General features: G+C 50.2%; 1 protein-coding gene across 1 annotated transcript; it reads right to left on the minus strand.

Moving 5' to 3' along the window:
* Positions 1 to 3509: 3509 nt before the first annotated feature.
* LOC142071371 (uncharacterized) lies at positions 3510 to 25309 on the minus strand. The gene is made up of 2 exons (XM_075126174.1): positions 24875 to 25309; positions 3510 to 3794 (listed from the first exon to the last, which is right to left on the minus strand). The coding sequence occupies exons 1-2, from the start codon at positions 25307 to 25309 to the stop codon at positions 3510 to 3512; spliced, it is 720 nt and encodes a 239-aa protein (XP_074982275.1).
* Positions 25310 to 25533: the final 224 nt, after the last annotated feature.

Consider the following 25533-nt stretch of genomic DNA (forward strand, 5'->3'; position numbering starts at 1 on the left):
CTATAGCTGGTCTTCCAGAACTCCAGTGCGTGAGACTATCTCTACAAGGAAGCTTGTGCCTAGGTACTAGGGTGCAGTGTGCTCTAGGTACATATCCAGAGTACACAGAAGTCTGACGTTGTGCCTTGGGCCCTGCCTGACCCTTATGAGAAAAGACATTCAGGCATGTGGTCGCTTCTTACTATACCTTCCGTGTCCATTTCACACAGCACTTCTATTGGCATCCCACCGACAGAGGGCATAATGCTGTAGACCCCAGACCTCCGGATCCCATTGTAGTAAATGGAAGCACAGTCTATTGGGCAGTTCTTTGCATGCTTCACGTCTAAGACAGGAAACAGAGAGACACAGTTTAACATTTCACTCAAAGAAGGGAGGACTTGTTTGGCTGAGTTTAGAACTCAAACACAAACTTTTGAGTTCCAGATGTAGATCAGAGCTTAAGACTTTTGAGGTATGAGCTCCATTTACTCTGGCAAAATTTAAGTTCTGGGATTCCGCATGGACTGAGGAGTAGTTCATTGGTATTTATTTCATTTTATTTTATCCCTCGGGCCATCCTAAAATGGGAGCAAGACTGATTTTCACAGACAAACCTCCATCCATTGCACAGAGCACAGGGGAATAGAGTTTGAACCAGAGCCCTATATCCACACTCAACCACAATTTCAGGACTTCTGGAATCAAATCTGGATGCTAACCAGAATTGTGTGGCTAGGACCTGTCTCTGAGCTGGAAGTGGAAACCCCTGAGCTTGAGCAGATTGGATTCACACTGATTCTGGATATAAAATTCACAGTTCAGGCCCATCTCGACGAGTGCAGACCTCCATGCAGTTGTTAGAATGACACGTTCTTTGTTTTTAAATTAAAGCTTCTTTGCCCTTTAAGTTAAGGTGGAAATGGCAAGAGTTTTGCTGAGCTCAAAGTTCTGCTGGGCTCTTCCCTTCCAACACTGGGACAGAATGGTCTAGTTCTGTTTCCATTCTCCAAAGGTGGCCAGTGCTGGATGCTTCAGAGAAAGGTGTCAAACCTCCCATAATGCACCTTACATTACTAGGCTTTGATACTCTTAGCTTAAAGATGTATGGACAAGTGGCCAAACCCTAGCATCCTTAGTCACACCTCTGGGGCGGCAGAACCTTCCTAACAGTAGGGGGACCACTGGCGCCCAAACCATGGTCCCACCGCCCCCATGCCAACCCTTCCCCCTGAGGCCCCAATGTTGCACCGTCCTTCCCCCAAGGCCCCTCCCGCATACCACCCCTTTTCCCTGAGCCTCCGTCCCCGTGCCGCCCCTCAAACAGAAACCCCACCCTCACACTGCCCCTTCCTCCAAGGCCACGCCCTCGCACCGCCCCTTCCCCCCCAAGGCGCTGTCCCCTCCCACCTGTCGCTTGTCCTTACAGACGGTAAAAAGTGGGAGGGCCATGGCCCCCTAGGCCCCCCTATTCTGGCACCCCTGCCTCCCACTAGGGGGTTGGGACACAAGTGTTGACATACCCAAGGAGGGTTTGCCTGGGGAAAGACTGAGTGAAAGCTGAGGAAGATCATCAGTGAGAACACAAATTCTCTGACGAGCTTTGCAGAGAAAGGCGGAGGGAACAGGGGACGAATGAGAGAGATAAACTTCCTCTTATCCACGCTCCACCAGCCCCAACCCCAGCTGACCCTAATACCAAACCAGAAGCATGGCCAAGTTTGTGGGATTGAGAGGGTTATAAAGAGAGAATTGCCATTTTTTTTTTCCATGAGGGAAGAGCGAGGGATGAGGTCACAACTCTGGCAGCCAATGAAAGTACATTGGGAAAGGAGGAATGGGCGTTGCAACATTCCAAGCCACCAGTCAGAGGGCCCGTTTGCTTTGAGGTCTCCCATTGGCTGTGGGAAGTGGGGACGGAATGGAGAAGCACCCAATCAAGGCCACTCTTTAGGGACTGGTCTCAGAGTTCCATTGGACTATTTCCGGCCAGCTGATCCGGCAGCGCTGCTAAAGGGAACCCTGTGAGAATACCATGCAAGGAAATCTCACAGGGGAGACACTCTGGGGCTACTGGGTCTAGTTTCTGCTGCCTAGTGAGGGTATTACCACCAGCACCAGTTCTCCTTTTTCCAGCCGGCCATTTACTCTTCCAAAGAGAAATTATTTATGTGTACCTGGTGGCCAGAGGAATTGGAGCCAAGCTATCATGGTATCTAAGGCTGAGAGAGCTGGCTTCATTTAAAACAAGGATGATGGAAAACAATTAGACTGGTTGGCTCATAGGCTCAGTAACCAACTAACGCGCCTTTCCTCCCAACGCCACTAGCTCAAATCGGATTCAGGTTGGTAGGTGAATGGCATTAACAAATCAGGCCTGTTGATCAGCATGTGTAGAAGGAGTCATTGGGCTCAGTCGGCTTCTTACTGGATAAGTATCCACATCTCAGAAAGCACAGTCACGTGTGCTTTTCAGTCTTACGACGGAGGCCAAGAAGTGAACGGCCGAGAAACCAGACCAGCGTGCCCATCTGATTTCTCAAGCTGAGCGCTCCAAGTCGGGGCAGCGGCGAGAATCTGGTGGAGATGTTTTAATCACAGCAGCTTTTTGGTGAAAAATGGGTTTTTGACCAAAAGGAGCATTATTAGTTTTGGTTGAAATTTTCCTCTTTTTCTAAAAAAACAAAACCAGAAACCAAAACCCTTTTGGTAAAAGATCTTCAGTTCTTGGTAATAGAAAAAACCAACACCTCAGGTTTTGCTTAAAAAAAGAATTGGGGGTTTGGTTTTCAAAAATTGTACCAAAAATGATTTTTTTTAACCAAAAACTTTCATTTTTTCAATGAAAAAAAACCGGGAAAATTTCAAGAAGAGAGAGAAAAATTTTCCATGAAAATGAATTGACCTTTTTGGGTCAGCTCTACTTGTGGTACATGGGCCAGGAGGTGCTCGGGACACCTGCCTCCTGCCACATGGTGCGGGCATATCGCCAGCATCAAGAGGACTTCAGGGCCATCTTTTCTGAGGCTCTGAGAAGCTCCAGATGCGGCCTGACAGTTCCGCAGGTGCTCGGTAATTCTGACAATCACAGCCCAGGGCGCCTCAAATTGGACACCCCAAATCTAACTGTGAAACGTTTGGCCTAAAAAACGGAGCGAAAGTCCATAAAATGCAAGGACATAGTCTAGTCTTATTTTTTACTATTGGCATTTATGGCAACAGGCCCGATCTCCGACTGTGCTGAGCACGGTACGGCTACGTAACAAAAAGATGGCCTTGCTTCCTCCCGGTCGAAATTATTTGGGACTTTCACCCCTCTTCATCAGACCTGCAGTCGGAGGTGTGAGGACGACACATGTAGCCATACCTGAGTTAGCGTTCATCGTGCTACCTAGCTCCGGCACCAATCGCAGTGAAGCTGCTAGCTCAGGCCAGCGGCTCAAGTACATACCCAGGACGGGGCTGTACAGCTCATGCTGCTGCCCATTCTGCCCCAGCTTTCACTGCTATCGTTATGTGAACTAGCTAGATCAGGCGTCTAGTCTGGATTCTAGCCCCTCGCCCCCCGCCCATCCCAGGTATTCCCCATCACCTGGATGGTGCATCTCCTGCTGCGACCTCATCTCGGCAGGAAGGAGGCAGCCGGGGTTGCGCCGGGCCCACTCGGTCAGCAGGGAGATGTTGTGGATCTGGGCCTGCATGTCGTAGAGCAGCGTGGCTTGGATGTGCCGCAGCGTGCTGGCCTCATTGTAACGCTGCTCCAGCTCCTGGACCCGCTGCTCCACCGTGGAGTTCCGGCTGTTCTTCTCCTCGTGCTTCAGGGGAGCCAAGCAACCAAAGAAGTGTTAGCTGCAGGCAGTGCAGAGGGTTCAGCATAGTGGGGGATGTCACAGGAGATAACAGGGCAAAGGACAATGTGGGCCAGTGGACGGGAAACCAGCTGACAGCCAGGGCAGAGCTGCGAACACCAGGGAACGTGATCCTGGCCAGTGACAGGTGCGTTCTCCACCAGCCTTCTAAACAGAGCTAAGGGGCAGCCCCAGGTAGCAGCCTGTTCTCTAAGTGACAATACACCCTAAAGGAAAGGCTGTTCACCCCTGGCCAGACAGGGATGGAAACAGCCATCTCGGCCACAGCTGCTACTGGGTCTTCAGAAAGCAGCTGTCAGGAATACTAATAATAATCCGATAAGTAAGCTGGAGAAATGCAGGCTTGGTGGAACTACCATTAAGTGGATACATAATTGATTAAACAACCACAAAGAGTAACTAGTAATGGAATGATGTCAGATTGGAGGGAGGTCTCAAGTGGGGTTCCATAGGGATCTGTTCTGGGTCCGGTGGTGTTTAACATCTTTATCAGTGACCTGGATGTAGGACTAGAGAGCACACTGATCAAATCTGAAGATGACACAAAGCTGTTGGGGGTTGTAAACACTTTGGAGGATAGAGCTAAGATTCAGAGGGATCTTGATAAATTGGAGAACTGGGCTATAGACAACACAATGAAATTGAGCAAAGACAAGTGGCAGGTGCTACGCATTGGGAAGAAAAAACAAATGCACAAATACAGGATGGGAGATAACTGGCTCGGCAGCAGCACTGCTGAGAAGGAGCTGGGAGTTGTGGTGGATCACAACCTCAACATGAGTCAGCAATGCGATGCTGTTGCAAAAAAAGGAAACAAAATTTTAGGTTGCATTAACAGAGGCATAGCAAGCAAATCACAGGAGGTACTAGTACCGGTCTCCTTGGTTCTGGTCAGGCCTCAGCTGGAGGACTGTGTCCAGTTTTGGTCACCAATGTATAGAAAGGATGAAGAGACACTGGAAAGGATCCAGAGGAGAGCGACGAAGATGATCAAAGGGACGGAATGCAAGCCCTATGAGCACAGGCTGAAGGATCTGGGTATATTTAGTTTGGAGAAGAGGAGATGATAGCAGTCTTCAAATATTTTAAAGGCTCCCATAAAAAAGATGGAGAAAAGCTGTTCTCTCTTGCCACAGAGGGCAGGGCGAGAGGCAGGGGGTCAAACTCCAGCAGAGCAGATTTAGATTAAATCTCAGGAAAAACCTCCTCATTGTAAGAACAGCAGGACAATGGAGCAGACGCCTGGGGAGCTCGTGGAAGCTCCTTCACGGGAGATTTTCAGAAGGAGCCTGGATAGCATCTGTCTGGGATGGTTTAAACACAACAAATCCTGCATCTCTGCAGGGTTTACATTAGATGACCCTTGCAGTCCCTTCTAACCCTCTGGTTCTATGATTCTCTGACTCGATAATGTTACTGCTTTTGGCCTAGCAGCTAGCCAAAAGTTTGGGGTCTAGTAGGTTGTTCCAGCTGGGCGTAGAAGCTGGTGATAGGTGTTTCTCTGATACAGTTTTGTTTATTTACGAAAAACAGACACTGAGCTATGTCTTTGCTAGAGGGATCCAAGAACAAGCACAGCAATTTGTTAGCCTTCAGCCCCAAGCCTCTTTAGCCAACAGACCCAAACACTCTCACTAGCTTTTTCCAGGGTCACACTGTGCTCACAGGTTACTGCTGGGCTTTCCTGCCTTTTGCTTCTGCCTCTCTGTTCTTGTCTGTCCTCAATTTTCGGTGTATTCTCTCTTTTCCTCCCTTCCCCCACCTACCCAAAACAATACTAAGCCAAAAGCTCCTGGGTGGGTTCGCACACACCTTTTGTCTCAGTTGGTGGCTCATACTTACAGATATGTTAATTGAAGGGTGAGTTCATGCCTATCGATCTCAATGTTTTAGCTCAATCCGTAACAAGGTTTCACTCAGCTCATAACAATAATAATACCAAGCTCTTATATATTTCATCAATAGATCTTAAAGTACTTTATGAAGGTCAGTATCACCATCCCCATTTTACAAATGGGGAAACCGAGGCACAGAGAGGTGAAATTGACTTGCCCAAGATCACCCAGCAGAGCTGAGACTAGAACTAAGGTCACCTGAGTCTTAGTCCCATGCTCCATCCCGTAGGCTACACTGCACAAAGATGTAGCCAGACCCCAGATTATGAACTCGGGTAATGACTGGCAGATATACCGCCTCAATCAAGGGAGCCAATATTACCTCTGGCATCGTGTTCCGTTGTTTTCCCAATTTACCTCCATCACCCCCATGAGATCTTCCGTGAGCTCACTGCCATTCACGTGCCCAATCTCCATCAGAAGCTGGCCTCGTAACGCACCTGCACCAGTGTTTAACAATGTTGGGAGCCCTAGTGTAGACAAGGATGCTGCAGCTGCCAGTATTTTTAACACCGCATCAATCAGGCTTGCTTGGAGCTTGTTTTAACTGGCTACTGAAAAAGGCCTCAATACGGTTTGTTCTTGTCTGAACTTGCAGCTAAACTGTGTCTGGCTGCATCCATTGTTGACGTCCATCAGCAGCCCAGTGGATATGTTCTTAGGGCAAGCTCCTTCGGATCCAGTCCTGGAAGGTGCTAAGTGCTTTCAATGCACATTGACATCAATCACAGCTGATAGTATTCAGGACCTTAGAGTGTTGGGTTTGGAAGGAATAATGATGCTAAGAGGCACTTGGATATGTGGTGACAGAAAAATATCATATTGCCTCTATATAAATCTATGGACGCCCACATCTTCAATACCATGTGCAGATGCGGTCGCCCCATCTTAAAAAAGATATATTGGAATTGGAAAAGGTAGAGAAAAGGGCAGCTAGAATGATTAGGGGTCTGGAACAGCTTCCATGTGAGGAGAGATTAATAAGACTGGGACTTTTCAGTTTGGAAAAGAGACAACTAATGGGGGATAAGATTGAGGTCTATAAAATCATGACTGGTGTAGAGAAAGTAAATAAGGAAGTGTTATTTACCCTTTCACATAACACAAGAACTAGGGGCCACCAAATGAAATTAACAGGCAGCAGGTTTAAAACAAACAAAAGGAAGTATTTCTTCACACAACGCACAGTCATCCCGTGGAAACTCCTTGCCAGAGGATGTTGTGAAGGCCAAGACTACAACAGGGTTCAAAAAAGAACTAGATAAGTTCATGGAGGATAGGTCCATCCATGACTATTAGCCAGGATGGACAGGGATGATGTCCCTAGCCTCTGTTTGCCAGAAGCTGGGAATGGGAAAAAGGGGATGGATCACTTGATGATTCCCTGTTCTGTTCACTCCCTCTGAAGCACCTGGCATTGGCTACTGTTGGAAGACAGGATACTGGGCTAGATGGACCTTTGGTCTGACCCAGTGTGGCCATGCTTATGTTCTTATGTGTGGCCTTACCAATGAATAACAGCAAGTACTAGGCCTGCCTGTGTTCTCCACTCCCTATGACCACCCCCTCCTGCTCCTGTGATTCTTGTGACTTATATGAACAGTCGTCATCCGTGCCTGAAGTCGGCGAATGGGACTTCTTGATATGCACTCCTCTTACAAAGACTTTGATTTGATCAAGAAACACACCCATCAGGGATGCATGGAAAGCAGCACTTGATCACCCTGGAGTTGTTCATCAAATGTTCTTTTATCATTTTCCTGAGCGAGTTCATTTGATAGCATAGCGATTACCTGGTTTCACCCACACAGTTGTTGTTGGGGCATTTAATGCACTGGCTGAGGTGCACTACATGCGGTGATTGGCACGTGCAGGAACCATGGATCTTGAAAGGATTCTGGAACCCTACAGAGAACTATATACAAGAAACCCACGGATCACCACACCTATCTTCATAGATCCGGTAACCACCCCAAACACACCGAGCAGTCTGTTATCTAAAGCCAGGCCCTCAGATACCACAGAATATGCTCTGAGGAGAAAGTCCGAGATACACACCTTAACACACGCTAAACCACCTTCACCAAACAAGGATACTCCATCAGAGAAATAGATCACTCTTTGATAGCTGCTTCCAACTACCTGAAAGGGGGTTCCAAAGAGGCTGGCTCTAGACTGTTCTCTATGGTAGCAGATGACGGAACAAGGAGTAATGGTCTCAAGTTGTAGGGAGATTTAGGTTGGATATTAGGAATAACTTTTTCACTAGGAGGGTGGTGAAACACTGGAATGTGTTACCTAGGAAGGTGGTGGAATCTCCTTCCTTAGAAGTTTTTAAGATCAGGCTTGACAAAGCCCTGCCTGGGATTATTTAATTGGGGATCGGTCCTGCTTTGAGCAGGGGGTTGGACTAGATGACCTCCAGAGGTCCCTTCCAACCCTGATATTCTATGATTCTATGATCACATCATGGAATGGGCCACTCAAATAGCCCGAGAGAACCTGCTTCAATATAGAAATAAAAACTCCGACTGCACACCTCTAGTTGTCACCTACCACCCCACACTGGAACCCATATGGGGTATCATCAAACAGCTACAGCTCATACTCAATAGGGACCTTATCCTGAACCCCCGCTTATGGCCTTCAAACAACCCCTCAGTCTCTCCAAGCTCATCATCAGAAGCAAGCTCCCCAGAGACTAGGACACACCAATTCAAACCGGCACCAGACCCTACCAGAACAACAGACGCCAAACCTGCAGCCATTACCTCCACCGCTACAATGATCAAAACACCTGTCAAGATCCGTGAGTCCGACACATGCCTAACACAAGATGTGGCGTATCGCAGCCAGTGCACTAAACGCCCCAATAGCAACTACGTGGGTGAAATGAGACAATCCCTGCACTGTCACCCGTGGCTGATCACTTTACACAGAGCGATCACTCTATAGCTGATCTCTCAGTCCTCGTCCTCAAAGGAAACCTGCACAACACATTCAAAAGACCAGCCTGGGAGCTGAAATTCATAACTTTGCTGGACACTAAAAAGCACGGTCTTAATAAAGACGCTGGATTTATGGCTTATTACAACAATCTGTAACTCACTAACCCCCCTTTCGTCCTATGACTATAAGGGAGTTAACAGGCCACTTCACCTCAAATGGTCCCTTAGACGATGCGCTATCTACTTGGGCTAAACTATCTGTTTGGTCCTGTATTTAGCTGTGACGCACTCAGCTGAAGCAGAGCTCTGTGTCGCTCGAAAGCTTGTCTCTCGCCAGCAGAAGCTGGTCTAACAAAAAGCCTATAAAGCCGCAGCTCCTGCATGTACTTGACTTATCTTGTCCTTCGCAGTGGAAGGAAACCCTCATTCACTTGTGCTACACCCTTTGTCCACCAGATGGCACAACGGTCGTTAAAATTACGTCCACCCTCTGAGCCATCTATAAAAAAACCTACCAACAGCCCCTGAAAACTTTCAGTTTCAGTAAAATGCAGCTTCTTGAGCTGGCGCTCTGTAACTCCAATCGGGGCGCTGGAACGGGGGGAGACAAGGAGCCATGGCCCATCCACTTTTCGCCATGGGCCTTCTTCCCCCCGAGGTCCCGCCCACCAGCTAGGCCGGAAGCTGAAGCCCGGCTCGGGTAAAAGTGGCCTGGGGAACTGTGGGGAGCTGTGGACCCTCCGCATGCCTGGGGTAGGGGTAGGGGGCCGAAAGCAACCCCCAGCCTATGTCCCCACCCCCTGGGTTCTCCGTCCAGCGTAGCTCTTACCATGGCCCGGCTGTGGCTGTTTGGCCCCCAAGGCCCTGCCACCAGGCCAGGCCGAAAACTGGAGCTGAGTTGGGGTAAGAGTCACGTGGGCAGCTGTAGGGAGCCACAGACCCTCCACCTGCCCTGGGTGAGGGGCCCGGTAGGCAGGGACACAGGCCGGGGACTGCTCTTAGGCCCCCCTACCCTGAGCAGGTGGAGGGTCCGCAGCTCCCCAGCCTGGCTCCGGCTTTTGGCTTGGCTGGGGAGTGGGGCCTCAGGGGAGGCAGCGGGGCAGGGACAGGACCATGGAGGGGGTGAGGCCTCGTGACCCCCTCACTTTTACGAAGAATCCATCACCCGTGACTCCAATCGTCTGCTTTTGTTATCACTGTGGTTAGATGTTGATAGATGTTTGGCTGTGTGTGTGTGTGGGTTTTGGCTGTGTGTGTGGCACAGCAGACCTTGAGCAAACTGTCCAATGACCACAAGATCTGTTAAGGGATGAAGGCACCCAGCCAGGTTTATTGTCGATGCAGCAGGGTAATAGTATTCCGCAGACTTTACCAGACCACTAATACATGTATGCCCGTAACAATGGACCAGCTCAGTGAAGGCAGGACTTTCCGTTCCTCCCTAGGCCAGACATAAGAACGGCCCTACTGGGTCAGATCAAAGGTCCATCTAGCGAAGTATCCTGTCTTCCGACAGTGGCCAGTGCCAGGTGCCCCAGAGGGAATGAAGAGAACAGGTAATCATCAAGTGATCCATCCCGTCGCCCATTCCCAGCTTCTGGCAAACAGAGGCTAGGGACACCATCCCTGCCCATCCCAAAGATACTCCCTCTGAGATACATCTTTATATCCTGATACAAACAAGTTAGTACTGCTCCTCTGACATAGTTACTGCTCCCTGATGTGGCTAGTTATCACTCATTATCTTGTACATGTTGGTTTGATTAAAACATTTTTATTACATACTGTCATCCTGACCTTATCTTTTAGGAGGGATCAGTGTGTTCCTGTTATTCTTGGGAAACATTTTTGTACAATTTTTGATACTGGAATGTTTTGATACCACTGGGATGTGTTTGCGTAAGTACTTTGTGACTAGCACTTCTTAGGAATGTGTATTTTTGCAATATCAGCCCTGTTGTTGCCAGATTCCGTGAGCAGGTCCTGCCCCAGACCAGGCCTCTGACACAAGGGCTTATGTCTCAGGCTCTCTTCCTACTAGAATCACCAGAGACCATTAAAAATAGTTTCCAGTATATTACTAGAGGCATTTCTACTGGACTCCCTACACTACTGGATCTATATTGTTACTTGGTTGTGCTGTCTGCTATTCTATTCTCTGTCACTCAGTAGAGCTGCGTGATCTTCAGCACCGACTCTGAGTCACGGGAACTCCATCAGAGCCAAAGATTTGAGGTTGAATGACCATGGAACACGTGTTCTGAGCAGAACTGAACTTCCTCCGGCTTTGTCATTCTTCATCGAGGTTCTTAGTCATGGTGCCCATCCCTGTTGTATCTGAGCCTCGGCCAAGGGATAGAGGAAAAATTCAAGTGACTGACAGACCTCGGCCAGGAGCCAGATCCTCAGCAGGTGTCAATCAGGGTATCCCTATTGATGTCAGTGGAGCTACATCATTTTGCACCAACTGTGGGTCTGGCCCTAGGTTTCCATCCCCCAACACAGTGGGAGCTATGGAGTATTTTGTCCCCTGCTCTTTCCTCCTCTGCTGTGTCTCTGGGAACACCACATCGAGTGCATTAAGTTCTGAAGGCAATGAGTTTTGGTTCTTCTAACCCCCTCCGGAGATGAGATCCAGGCCTTAGCCCTGCGAAGCCCCATCTCCTGCTCCCACCATCTTCCCCCATGAAGGTGACAACTCCATCACTCCCAAGGAACTTAGCTGTCATGGGAGGTGGGTGCAGCAAAGAGGGGAGCAGCCTAGGTATCTTGGGAGCTGGAGGCCTGGGCCCCAGAAAACCTATAGAGGGCATGTAGAGAAGACACCCTCTGGGACTGGCCATCATGGCCAAGGAAGTGGCCACCAGGAGCCGTACGATAGGTGAAGTCCCCTGTAATGCAATGTCCAGGTATGTGGGGTGCCCTACAGGGATAACACCCCTACCGGGGGATAATTAGGAATAACGAGATGACATTAAGCAAATGCAAATGTAGGTTGATTATGAGGGAAAACATCCTCCCAGTGAAACGGCCTGAATGCGAAACATTCTCCCCAAGGGAAGGACTGAGAGCCCCCGAGCTTGGGACACTTGCAGCAGGATGGGTGAAAGCTCTGCTACTGTGCGTAACTGCTGTACGTAGGTCTTGCTGAAGCCCTAGACATAACTAGCAGTGTGAACCAAAGTAGACCTGGCCTTGGCAGAAGAGTAAGACACCACGTATTGGCTAACCAAGTGAGCACGCTCCTGACTGGGGAACATGGTACAAGAACACCCAGAGCTCTCGAGTAACTACCTAAACAAATTCCCAAGGGATGGCCCAGGAACACACCGGCCCCTCGTAAGATAAGGCTCGGATGACGGAGATGGAAAAGCATGTTTTGTTCGAACTAGCAGGTACAAGGTATAAGGGTGATAATGAACAACATCTGGAGTGTCACACGGAACTTGTTTGTATCGAGTTATAGGAGGGGCACCTTTGTCTCAGCCGAGGGGACCGGACCCTGGTGTCCTGATTGAGTCTTTGCCTTGTCACAGGCATCCATGGGGTAATGTCCCTGTGACCCGCTGGCCAGGGCACTAATGCTGTGCTTTATTGACAATAAGCCTGGCCAAGCACCTTCACCACTGAACTGAGCCTGGCGGTCTTTCATTACAACAACAGCAAAGCCGGCTGACTCCGCACGCGGCATCCCCTGCTAGTGCAGCTCACTGCGACGGGGCTCCAAGAACACAACGTGGCCCTGCCCCCCAGCAGGAGGAACCAGATGTGACCTAGGGACCAGATCTCCCAACCCTTGCCTCCCTTTCTGGGCCCACGACTTTGTCCGCTGAGACACCAAAGTGCCAGTTTGACTGGTGTTATTCCCACTAATTATACGGACATACAAACAGTGGTGAGCTGGAGCTGGTTCGCTAGAACCGGTTGTTACATTTAGAAGCCCTTTTAGAACCGATTGTTCCGCGAGGGAGAACCGGCTCTAAAAGGGTTTCTAAATTTAACCGGCCAAAAGGGGCGCCTTAGGCGCCGATTCCATGGGTGCTCCAGCCCTGGAGCACCCAAGGGAAAAATTTGGTGGGTGCAGAGCCCCCACTGGCAGCTCCCCGCCCCGCGCCCGGCCCCAGCTCACCTCCGTTCCGCCTCCTCCCCGAACGTGCCATCCCGCTCCTCCACCCCACAGCTTCCCATGAATCAGCTGTTGGGGCGGGAAGCCTGGGAGGGCTGAGAAGCAAGTGGTAGCTTTGCGCTCAGGCCCAGGGAGGCGGAGCGGAGGTGAGCTGGGGCAGGGATGTGCGAGGGGGGCCGCCCGCACCGCAACAGGTAACCGGAGGGGAGGGGCAGGGGAACCACTCCCCACCCCAGCTCACCTCCGCCTCCCTGGGCCTGAGGGGGAAGCCGCCGCCTGCTTCTCAGCCCTCCCCGACTTCCCGCACCAACAGCGGATACGTGGGAAGCTGGGGGGCGGGGGCAGAGAAGCAGAGCAGGGCGGCGCGTTCAGGGGAGGAGGCGCGGAGGTGAGCTGGGACCAGGCACGGGGCGGGGAGCTGCCGGTGGGGGCTCTGCACCCATCAAATTCTCCCCGTGGGGGCTCCAGCCCCAGAGCACCCAGGAAGTCGGCGTCTAAGGCACCACTTTTGATGTGATCAGTCGGGGGAGCAGCCGCTCCCCCCTGCTCCCCCCCAGCTACGCTCTCCCGCCCCAGGAGCCAGAGGGACCTGCTGGATGCTTCCTGGGAGCTGCCCCAAGTAAGCACCTCCAGGACTCCCCACCTCACCCCCCGGCAGGTCCCTCTGGTTCTTAGGGGTGGGGTGGGCACCCACTATGGTGGCCCACGAGACCCTCCTGCCTGGTTCTGGGGGCAGTCAGGGGACAGGCGAGGGAGGGGGGGCATCAAGGAACATGGGGGGTTGGACGGGACAGGAGTCCCACGGGGCGGGGGTGGGCAACGACCCCCTCGTGGGGCGAGGAGGGAACTGGGTGTTAAGATTTTGGCAGCTCATCACTGCATATAAATGGTCTAACGTTGGGGCACCAAGGTGCAACATTGTGCCTGAAATTAACTGCACCCCCAGCCTTTCCACCTCTGAGATCAATGCCTCTGTATTCTGAGTCCTGATCCTCTAATGGGGCTGCCTCCCTTCTGCAGCTGCTAGTGTGAAACCCCAAATAGCAGTGCAAGATTGCTGCTGGTTAAATTTGCCATCCAGGGTATACAGACTATGCACCTCCACTTACGATCCACCCTGGATCTGTGACGACACTGCAGAGATGCTTGAATCTTCAGTTAGCTGAAGCTGTTTTTCAAGTGTCCACAATTTGGTCTCTTTTAGCTGATACTGATAATTCAAAGACCCAGCTTCCCCCATCCTTTCTAGCCAAGGAAAGTCATTCGGCATTTCTGCCACAGGATGGTGCAACTGCCATTCTGTTATAACTGTTTCTGCTGGCTTCAGGATTCACAGGAAAACTTTGGAAAACAATCTGGAGCCAATATTTGCTGTAATGCTCTTTGCCTAAGGTATTCATGGATTTTCACTGGAATCCTGATAATACTGTCCCCAAGTCGGTATTTGATTACACTGAGTGCTACCCAACAATCTGCATAATTCAATGCAGCCAGCCAATCTGGAGTGCCATTTGACAGCAAAGATTTACGAGGTTCAATAACAACGTGAAACCTTTTCTCACCTGGATTGAACTCTCTCTGGCGGTGTAATAAATCACAAGGACTAGACGATCCAACTCTGTTTGTCACATCATTTTGATTATTGTTTTATAGTGTATTGGTTGTGGCTGTGTCAATAAACTGCATCTGAAGGAATACTAGAATTCATCTGCTCCTGCCCCTTGATTTCCAGCAGCCCTCAGACTCCTTAGAATCACAGAATATCAGGGTTGGAAGGGACCTCCGGAGATCATCTAGTCCAACCCCCTGCTCCAAGCAGGACCGATCCCCAACTAAATCATCCCAGCCAGGGCTTTGTCAAGCCGGGCCTTAAAAACCTCTAAGGATGGAGATTCCACTACCTCCCTAAGTAACCCATTCCAGTGCTTCACCACCCCCCTAGTGAAACAGTGTTTCCTAATAGCCAACCTAAACCTCCCCCACTACAACTCGAGACCATTGCTCCTTGTTCTGTCATCTGCCACCACTGAGAACAGCCGAGCTCCATCCTCTTTGGAAACCCCCTTCAGGTAGTTGAAGGCTGCTATCAAATTCCCCCTCACTCCTCTCTTCTGCAGACTAAATAATCCCAGTTCCTTCAGCCTCTCCTCGTAAATCATGTCACAGTCAAGTCCTTGTCACATCACAACTGGTTAACACACAATGTGGGGCATTGCACCTGGCATTTTTACTTTGGAGAATAAACAGGAAGAATGAGATGAACTCTTAATAATGAGAGACTGTCACCTTCACAGGACTCTCCCTCTCTGTCTGACTGCCTGAGGGTATTACATGGCTTTCCATCACGATAGTATCTGAGCACCTCTCCATCTTTAATGTGCTTATCCTCCCAACTGCCCTGCTTCCCAGGGGACTGGTACCCCACAGTGTTGATAAATGCAAAGCAATGCACATTGGAAAGCATAATCCCAACTATCCATACACAATGATGGGGTCTAAATTAGCTGTTCCCACTCAAGAAGGAGATCATGGAGTCATTGTGGATAGTTCTCTGAAAACACCCACTCCATGTGCAGCAGTAGTCAAAAAAACAAACAGAATGTTAGGAATCATTAGGAAAGGGACAGATAATCAGACAAAAAATATCATAATGCCTCTGTATAAATCCATGGTACACCTGCACCTTGAATAGTATTGTGCAGATCTCTTTGCCCCATCTCAAAAGAGATATATTAGAATTGGAAAAGGTACAGAAAAGGGCAACAAAAATTTTTAGGGGTATGGAACAGCTTCCAGATGAGGAGAAATTAAAAAGACTGGAACCGTTCAACTTGGAAAAGAAGCAACTAAGGGGGATATGATAGAGGTCTACAAAATCATGACTGGTGTGGAGAAAGTAAATAAGGAAGTGTTATTTACTCCTTCTCATAACACAAGAACCAGGGGTCATCCAACGAAATTAATAGGCAGCAGGACGAAAACAAATGAAAGGAAGTATTTCTTCACACAATGCACAGTCAACCTGCGGAACTCATTGCCAGGGGATGTTGTGACGGCCAAGACTATAACTGGATTCAAAAATGAATTAGATAAGTTCATGAAGGATAAGTCCATCAATGGCTATCAGATGGTCAGAGATGCAATGCCATGCTCTGGGCGTCCCTAAATGTCTGACTGCAAGAAGCTGGGAATGGACGAAAGGAGATGCATAACTCGATGATCGCCTGTTATGTTCATTCCATCTAAACCATCTGGCATTGGCCACGCTTGGAAGACAGGATACTGGCTAGATGGACCAGCCAATTACTAGCCAGCTAATGTTCAAAAATAACAATCAAACCAGTGAAACCAGCTAGCCATAACAAACTGCTTTCAGTCACATGATCACATCTCAACCAATGGGGTTGCATTTGGCAGTCCCACAGGATAGAAATGAACATGCTCGCAGCATGGAGTACGTGAGCAGAGAGAAGCATCTGAGGGGATGCCGAGTGGCTGTGAGACCTTAGGCTAGGATTCCAATAACACAGCTACAGACTAAGCTTGCTCCATGTGACAGGCAGCATGGTCTGATGGACAGGGAACTGAACAAGGGTTTTACTCCTTGCTTTGCTCTGTGCCCTTGAGCAAGCAGTAGAGAGGTTATTTGACCTCTGTATTCGGCACTGGTGCGACCACTGCTGGAATCCTGTGTCCAGTTCCAGTGCCCACAATTCAGGAAGGATGTTGATAATTGGGGAGGGTTCAGAGAAGAGCCATGACTGATTAAAGGATTAGAAAACCTGCCTTATAGTGATAGACTCATGGAGCTCAGTCTATTTAGCTTCACAAAGAGAAGGTTACGGGGTGACTTAATCAGAGTCTCTAAGTACCTGCACGGGGAATAAATATTTAATCATGGGATCTTCAATCTAGCAGAGAAAGGTCTAACATGGTCCAATGCGTGGAAGGTGAAGCTAGACAAATTCAGACTGGAAATAAGGCGTACATTTTTAACAGTGACAAAGAGTCCTGTGGCACCTTACAGACTAACAGACGTATTGGAGCATAAGCTTTCGTGGATGAATACCCACTTCGTTGGAGGCATCACGAAATATTCACCCACAAAAGCTTATGTTCCAATATGTCTATTAGTCTATAAGGTGCCACAGGACTCTTTGCTGCTTTTACAGATCCAGACTAACACGGCTACCCCTCTGATTTTTAACAGTGACAGTAATTAACCATTGGAAAAATTTACCAAGGGTCGTGATGGAATCTTCCTCACAGACACTTTTTAAATCAAGGGTGGGTGTTTTTCTAAGAGATCTGCGCTAGAAGTTATTTTGGGGAAGTTCTCTGGTGTGGTTTACATAGATGATCACACTGGATGACCACAGTGGTCCCTTCTGGTCTTGGAACCTTTGAAACATGCCCCGGCTCTGTGACTCAGTTTCCCCATCTGTAATATGAGACCATGATACTCACTGGCTTTTGTAAAGCCCTTAGAGATTTAGGGATGAAATCTGCTATGGAAGAGTTAAGTAATATTGTTTGACAGGAGCAACAATTGGTCCCAAATCAATTATGAAACTACAACAAACTCCCTTTCTTGTGTAGTGACTGGTGTTTCTTGCAGTCCTCCGCCTGGTAAGTCTGTGAACTTGCTTAGATTGGTGTTATTCATTTATATTATCTAGTGCTTAGGAGCCCTGGCCATTGATCAGGACCCTAGTGTGGCAGAAAGTCCTTTATGTACCCACTGTCCTGATTTCAGCTAGTGCCACATGGTCCTGCAGCCTATCAGAGGGGAGGGAGAAGGAACAGAACCACTGGGCCTTTGGTCAGTTCAGGAGAGCTCCTTGCAGTATGTGCTTCCAGCTCCTTTAAAATGTCCCAAGCAGTAGGGGTTCCATGGCTTCCCTTGAGAGACCAGGCTGTGGGATCCAGAGTAACGAAGAGATTCCTGATCTTCAACCCCCATGTTCCTTTGGGTAACTGCCCTGCACTCTGCCTGGCTACAGCCCCTTGGATCCCTCTCCTCCTCTGGAGTGGATTCCCCCTTCATCAACTTCTAAATAAGCCTCCCCCACTGTGTCTGTTTCCCAGATCTGTTAAAAGACTCCCCAGGTGCCCGATCCTCAGCAGAAGGAGCTCCACTGACACCAGCTAAGGATCTGGGCCCTGGCATATCGCAGTGCAAAAACAAACAAACGAATGAATCACCGTCCTTCACTGAGAGACCTAGATGGGCTCCGAGCTGGGCAGAGGACAGATGGCCGGAGATCTCATTAAACCAAGCAGCATGCAGGGCAGTCTCACACTAATCCTTCCGGAGGAGGGATCTGAGCTAGTCCATTGCTGCTACAGGACTCGCAGGCAGCTTAGAGGGGGAAAGAACTACAGTGCCCCTTTATCTGAGAGGTGCAGCCGTTGGGGTAAAGGCGGCCTGGGAGCAGACCTGGCTCATTCGTAAACTGTCACGTCACAACTGTTCTGGGGGTTACCGGGACTTTTCCACTGCCCCCGGGGGCTGGCAGTTACATAGTGGAGTCACTCTGGATTTACAGCACCATCACAGCCAGCAGCAGCTGGCCTGGTGAAGCTTTTTGGAAAGAGCAGCAATTTAGGAGGAAATGTGAACACATTGCAACAGGTGGAGCTTGACCAAACCACGACGGGGGGGAGACCCAGGTGGGAGATGGATAGTTTGGAGGAACAAGGGGTTGCATCTGGGAGAAAGGACAGGGAAATGAACAACGGGAAAGAGAGACTGGATGGCAGGAAAACTGGAGATGGGATCTATTCGACTGTGAAATAGTCTCCCAAGGGCCATGCAGGAACCCCCATTGCTTGAGACATTTACAGCTGGGCTGGAGAAAGTCCTGGAGCACAGTGTGTAGGGAGCAACCCTTCATTGACAGGGGGTGGAGACAGAGCTTGTTGGGTCTCTTCTAATCTCCAACATCTGGGAACATAGAGAAGGGAATTCCAGGTGTCCCTGAGCGCTTTGGGGATGGGGATGTCCCTGAGCGCTTTCAGGGCAACAAAAATGATTAGGGGTCTGGAACACATGAGTTATGAGGAGAGGCTGAGGGAGCTGGGATTGTTTAGCCTGCAGAAGAGAAGAATGAGGGGGGATTTGATAGCTGCTTTCAACTACCTAAAAGGGGGTTCCAAAGAGGATGGCTCTAGACTGTTCTCAATGGTAGCAGATGACAGAACGAGGAGTAATGGTCTCAAGTTGCAGTGGGGGAGGTTTAGATTGGATATTAGGAAAAACTTTTTCACTAAGAGGGTGGTGAAACACTGGAATGCGTTACGTAGGGAGGTGGTAGAATCTCCTTCCTTAGAGGTTTTTAAGGTCAGGCTTGACAAAGCCCTGGCTGGGATGATTTAACTGGGAATTGGTCCTGCTTTGAGCAGGGGGTTGGACTAGATGACCTTCTGGGGTCCCTTCCAACCCTGATATTCTATGTCTACACAGCAATCAGACACCTGTGGCTGGCCTGTGCCAGCTGACTCCGGCTAAAGAGCTGTTAATAGTGTAGACATTTGAGCTCAGGCTGGAGCCCGGGATCTAAGACCCTGTGAGGCAAGAGGGACCCAGAGCCTGGGCTGCAGCCCGAGTCTGAACATCTACACCATAATGAAACAACCCCTTACACCAAGCCCTGGGAGCCTGAGTCAGCTGGGTGTCTAATTGCAGTGTAGAGGAACCAAAGGGTACATCAGCATGTCCATCCAGGGGCAGGACTCAATCCAGGACCAGACTGGGCTTCTTAGACCAAGGCCTGCAATGGGAACTCCTGTAGAGCCAGCCAAGCAGGAAGTGCGGGGGAAGGGGAGAAAAAGCCATTCAGTGGCTGGATGGGGCACAGCAGGCCTGGGAAGCCTGGTGCGGGAGGGAGACAGGTTCTTGGGGGTACGCGCTGACAATTCCCCAGCTGGTGCAGGCAGCTGGCCCTTTCCTCCTCTCTCTCCTTTCCAATACCATTAGCTCCAGGGTCTGAGAGGCTGCAGCGAGAGGCAGAGGCTCAGGGTCATCATACCTCTCCTGAGGTACAATATTAACAGTGCCAGTGTCCAGCGTTTTCCTCTCGTCACATCGATGTGAAGCTCATACACCCCACCCCGTCCTTTGCCCCATCTGCTTAGGAGCTGACTAGCCAGAAGCTTAAACCACTAGGTGCCAGATGTGCGCAGCTGGGGCTGTTCTGGTTGGGCACAGCTGGCTGGGTGCTGGCTCTTCAGAGCTGGATGCACATGGCCCCTGCTCCATTTGCCAACACTGCCAAGCTGCCTCTCTCTGTATGCAGGGGGTGGGGAGGAGACTGCCCCAAGAGCGCGTCGGGCACAGTCCTCCTAGAAACTGTGGCATCAAGCACTGATGCCAACCTGCTGCAGGTGGGAATGGACAGGTATGCTCGTTACACCTGGGCCACCAACAGAGGATATCAACCTAAAATGAGGAACACGGGGAAAGCGGCAGCCCCAGACAGAGCTTCTTTAGCATAACTAACTCTTCCTGAAGCCTCTGGGCCTGGGGCAAAGACTGCCCATTTCCTAGCAGCAGGGCTGGGGGGCAAATAAATCATTTAGGGTCCAAACAGAAGGAGACTGCCTAGCTAAGGACTGGTGAAACCTTCGCAAGGGTTTCAGGATCCAGCTGGTAGTTGGGAAAAGGGCTGACAGATAACTTGAGGAACCTGGAGGCACATCCACTTGTGACAAGGTCTGGTGGAGGATGGGGATGGAAAACAGGAAATACTGATCAAATGGACAGGGTGGAGGAGGAGGAGCAGAGCAAATGACAGAAGGGGAGAGGGTAAGAGAGAGGAAAGCAGAGGGTGGCTTCGAATGGCGGGAGCTACTCCTTGCAGGTGCCAGGACAGCTGAGAGACAGAGGGGACCAGCATGAACTGGGAGGATGATGAGGCAGGATCAAGTGGGAGGGATATTTGGGGAAGTTTGTTTTAATCACATGTAAGGGTCTAAATGAACTGAATGAATGCTTCCCTGACAGCTAGCTGGGAGTGGGAGAGACTTTGGATGTGTTTATGTAAATACAGTTTGCTCCTGCTCTGCTGAGATATCCAGCAGACAAACTGGTGTTTTGCTCAAAGTAATCAACTTTGGCTGGCATTGGGTTACAAATCACTTTAGTACGGAATGCAGGGGTAGTGAAATGCTGTTACCAATATTGTGATTATAGGAATACAGGGAAGCAGGACTGTGCTTAACCTGTCCCAAATGAGTGGGGCTACCCTCAGCTGAAAGGACCTTGTTAAACCAGGGGCTTGAATGCCAGAGCCCAGTGAAGGTAGAGGGGTAAAGGACAGGTGTCCCAGCCAGGAGGATTACAAACCCTCCCCAAGGGTTCCACCTGGTCTGGTTTAACCTGTTCCTCCCCACTGTTCAAAGAAAGCACTAAATAGGCTTCATCAGGAGGCTCTTTTGTTATTTTAAATGCTCAATCAGAGCTGAAATCAGTTACAATGGGGCAGTGTCTCTGCCCAGATTGCAAAGAGCTGAAAATCACTAAGACGGATATGCAGAGATCACAGCAGAAAGGCAAGTGGCAGCCAGCAATGACTTACAGTCAGCTGGCGAATGAGTGGCTGGAGAGGTGCAGCGAGCGGCCAGCAGGGAAGCTGGTGGAGAGGCACAGCGAGCGGCAGATGAGCGCCCAAGCAGTGGAGCAAGTAACATGCCTCCTTACCCCAGCCAGGAGGCGAGGTGAACTCTGCAGATGCACCTCTGAACTCTGGGTCTGCACTGAGCAAGGACAGCAACTGTGAGTGAGGTGCAGAGAAGGACTGGGCACGTTAAAGGGACTTTTGGTTTGCTGGACTTTAGAACCTGAGGTGAAAAGGGCACTACCCAACTTACTTGGGCTTGGGGCTTTTGCTCATGGCTTATGAACTCTGTTTGTGGTGCTTTCCCAAATTAACACCAAGTTACTTCCTCTCTTGCTAGCACAGAGTCTGAGTGTAGAAAAGAAATTTAATAAGAGGAGGGAAGTATTGCCTCTCAGAGGCACCTAGGGGTTGGTGCATAATTTTCCCAGGTTACTGGGTGGGGGCTTGTGCCAGTTGTGTGTTGTATCTATGGAAAGTCACCCTTAGATATTGAACCTGGCCCACTCGCTGCTGGCTCCACCTGGAAGAAGGGTTACATTTTAAAGGGGGCTTGACTGGGATGCTGGGTCAGTACCCTTCGCAAGCACATCTTGAGTAATTCACAAAGTTGGGAAAACAATCCTGCTGTATTTTTGACGAAAATCACTGTTTGTATAATGGTGAATACGTCAGGTTGGTTGGGCCCTGACTCAGCAGCCCCTAGCTGGGGGGGGGGGGGGGGGGGGGCTGCAGCCTTGGCCAATGATTGGGCAAAATCACGAGGCAAACATTGGAAAAGGTTGTGTTGTCCCATGCTACGTCAAGCTCCTATCACAAGTTAAAGTTACTTGCTGGTGGTCCTATCCCAATGCCTCTTCCCCAGGTGTTTGAAGCCTGGATAGAACATACCACTGAAATGCTCCAGGAGTGGGCTGTACCAGACGCAGAAACGTGAAGATGTCAAGTAGAGAGCCAAAGGGCCCAGCATTCGACGTGATTTGCACCCTGAAGCTCGCTAACCCTGGGGTCAGTGTGAAGGACTGCCTAGAGGCCCCTGATCACACCTTTGGGAGTGTAGAGGGCTCTGAGGACAGTTACTGTAAGTTCCTTAATTCCCGACAGCAAAGGAGGGGGGGGAGAGAGAAGGTTTCAGCCTATATACAGAGGTGGAGAGAGACTGCTTCAGAGAGCTGTCCAGAGGGGAGCAGTGACTGCTGAGCAGATGGACCAGACCAGACTGGCTCAAATTGTAAGAGAAAAACTCAATATCAGAAGCTGATTCTAGTTCATCTCCAGTTAAGAGAGCGACAGAAACGTCCCCCGAGTTACTCCCAGCTGATGTCAGCGAGGAGGAAGAAAGGCAGGCTGCCAGTGAGTTTTGGGAAGCCCAGACATCTGAGCCAGCCAGCACAGCACCGTTGCGGACAACCAATGTGCTGATGGCGAGCGCCGGAGAGGAACTTGCCCAACACACATAGCTGAGCTGCAAAGCACCATTGACCAAGCTAAGACTTCCAGGAGTAAGGAGCCTCTGCCTGTGGCGATGGAAAAGTCAGCATTTAGAGCCCCCAGCCCACGTGGGTGACAGGGGAAAGGACAATTCTTCTGCTCCTGGTGTGGTCAGGATGGGCACAGTGCAGCCAAGCGCCGTGAAGAAAATCCCTCCTTAGTGTATGGAAAGCTGAGGACCAGTTGGGAAGGGGGTTGAGGAACTGCTGAAGGATCTGGGGGCCACCCAGACCCACAGGACTTGAAGGCTCTCCTGGAAAAGACCGTCCAACTGGGATGCCCTCAGGACTGAAAGGGCCTTGAGCAGAGGTCGCGGTGAGGATCAAAGGGACAGAACGTGAAGCAGTGCTTGGCACTGGATCTCAAGTGACAATTATATTTCAGTCTTTCTACCAATGGATGCTTAGGCACCTGTCTATACAGCCCCTGACTGGCCTTGGCCTGCGTGGCCTCAGCGTGGATGAATACCTCTACCAAGGGTACGTCACAGTGCACCTGGAATTCCCAGAGGAAGTGGCTGGGGTAAGAGAAGAGGTGGACACAGCTGCCTTAATATGCCCCGACCCTAAAGGAACCTCTGATGTGTCTGTGCTGATAGGGACCAACTCCAGTCTCTTCAAGGTACTCATGGATTACTGCAGACAACGAGCTGGGGACCAATACCTAAACACCCTGAAGATCCACACACTTTGTGCTGAAGCCTATAGAAAAGGGCAGGTATCGGTGCCAATGCAATCACTGTATATGTGATGAGAGAGAGGTGAAGTTCAGGGCTCAGAAAGGGTCCCGCTTGGACTGAGCTCAGACAGGCAAGAGAGGGTCAGTCTGAACAAGGCGGGCTGTTGGACTGAGCATGGCTGAATCAGGACACGAGCACGGGGCAGATGGAAAGGTCTCTGTGACTCAGGCCCAGGGACAAAACAACAATGACCTGGAAATCTGCTGGGAAGGCGATACATTGCAAAATGGGGATCAGCAGAAGGAGCCGGGGAAGGCAAATGAGAATGAAACAAAGCCAAACAGCAAATGACTCACAGCACTTTGACATGCCGGACTCATCTCGTCCAGCCTGGGGAGGCTAGTGCAAGATTTTGACCCATAGTCTATTCTCTAGGGTTTTGTCCAATCTGGTTGTAATGACTCAAGCAAACAGCTTCCATCACTTCCTCTGAGAGTCTAATAAGATCTCACTGCCTGGAAAGGTTTCCCCCCCCCCCAATAGCTGAAAGTTGCTCAGTTTTCCCCCCATTCCTCCTAGTTCCTCCCCAATGGACCAGCATGCCGAATCCAGATCCAGGCTGCCTAAAGCCAGGAGCAATTAAACCATGTGCGGGAAATTAATCTAGCCCTGGTTGAAGCTACATTTGGCATGAGCTGCACTCAGGTCACCTTATTACAGTGCCAGGGATGGTGCATTGCTTGTAAGCAGCAGGAGACATGACAGCTGAGGTTCCAGAGAGTGCATCAAATTTCACACCTGGGCCTGGCTTCTCCCCACACCTTGCGTAAGTGTTTGAATGAGGAGAATGCTATGTGGATGTCAAATACTAGCAGATCAGGATTCTCTCATAATAGTGATTCGGGCCCACTTTGACCAGGTGCAGATGACCAAGCAGGGGGCAAAGAAGTGGGAAAACGCAGGTGCCAAATACCCAGCTCTGTACTTCCATCTGTCTTTCAATGAGCAGGGAGGTGATGCAGAAATTATAGCAGAGGGTAACCCTAATGATCCAAAAACTTGACAACTGAGAAAGGGAGTTGGATGGAATAATAAGGCTGGAGATTCCTTGTGTTGGTGGGGTCAGATGAGAAGTGACCTCAGAAGACGAAGGAAGGGTCACAATTAACCTATGTGTATCCTACTGTGCCCACCCACGCCCACCCCTGGCAAAGACCGGAGGCCTACGAAAGGCAATTGGGAGGCCAGGGAAATGCTCCTGGATTTTACCTGCAGCTCAAGGACTTTGATGCGATGCCGGTGGTTCCTCAGCTCCTCCTGCAGCTCAGAGATCAGCTCCCGCAGCTCCAGGATCTGCTGCTTGCGCTCCTCGTTCTCGTGGAGCCAGTAGGAGACCTCGTCCGTGCAGCGGAACATATCTGGGCACCGCTGCTCGTCCATCTGTGGCAAGGTGGCAACAATCTTACACCGGCCATTGGGCAGGATCTGGTTGCTGTACTCCCCACACTGGATCAGGCCTGTGTTCCCGTGGTGCCCCCTGCTGTCATCTTCAGCAGCCAGGGGCTTCTGCAGCGAGGGGCCATTCAGGACGGCCATGAAGATGAGAGACCACAGGGCCATCCTGGTGGAGCCGAGGGGGAGGGCGAACTTCATGAGGAAGGTGAAGGGTGCAAACAAGGAGCCACCTGGGTAACACACTGTCATTCATTCACTGCCCAGGATCGAGATGGCCACTTGGGGAAATCCACATGCATAGCACTGGCTACCGCCAAGAGAGCCAATGGCTACTGTGCCAAGAGGCCAAAGAGGAAGGGTCCTGCTGGCATGTAGCTCACAGCGGGGATAACTGGGTAGCAGCCACACACAAATGGGGAACGCAGTGTGTGAGAGTGAAGTGGGTTATTGAAGAAAAGGCGCTGGCCTGACCC

Source organism: Caretta caretta, chromosome 3, assembly GCF_965140235.1.
Source record: "Caretta caretta isolate rCarCar2 chromosome 3, rCarCar1.hap1, whole genome shotgun sequence".
Classification (NCBI taxonomy): Eukaryota; Metazoa; Chordata; order Testudines; family Cheloniidae; genus Caretta; species Caretta caretta.

What these genes read in the sequence shown, in the direction of transcription:
- LOC142071371 (XM_075126174.1), bottom strand. Translation starts at nt 25,309, where the DNA reads ATGACAGTGTGTTACCCAGGTGGCTCCTTGTTTGCACCCTTCACCTTC. An exon ending in TCAAAGTCCTTGAGCTGCAG is followed by an intron (nt 3,795 to 24,874) that starts GTAAAATCCAGG and finishes GCTCCCCTGAAG; the next exon opens with CACGAGGAGAAGAACAGCCG.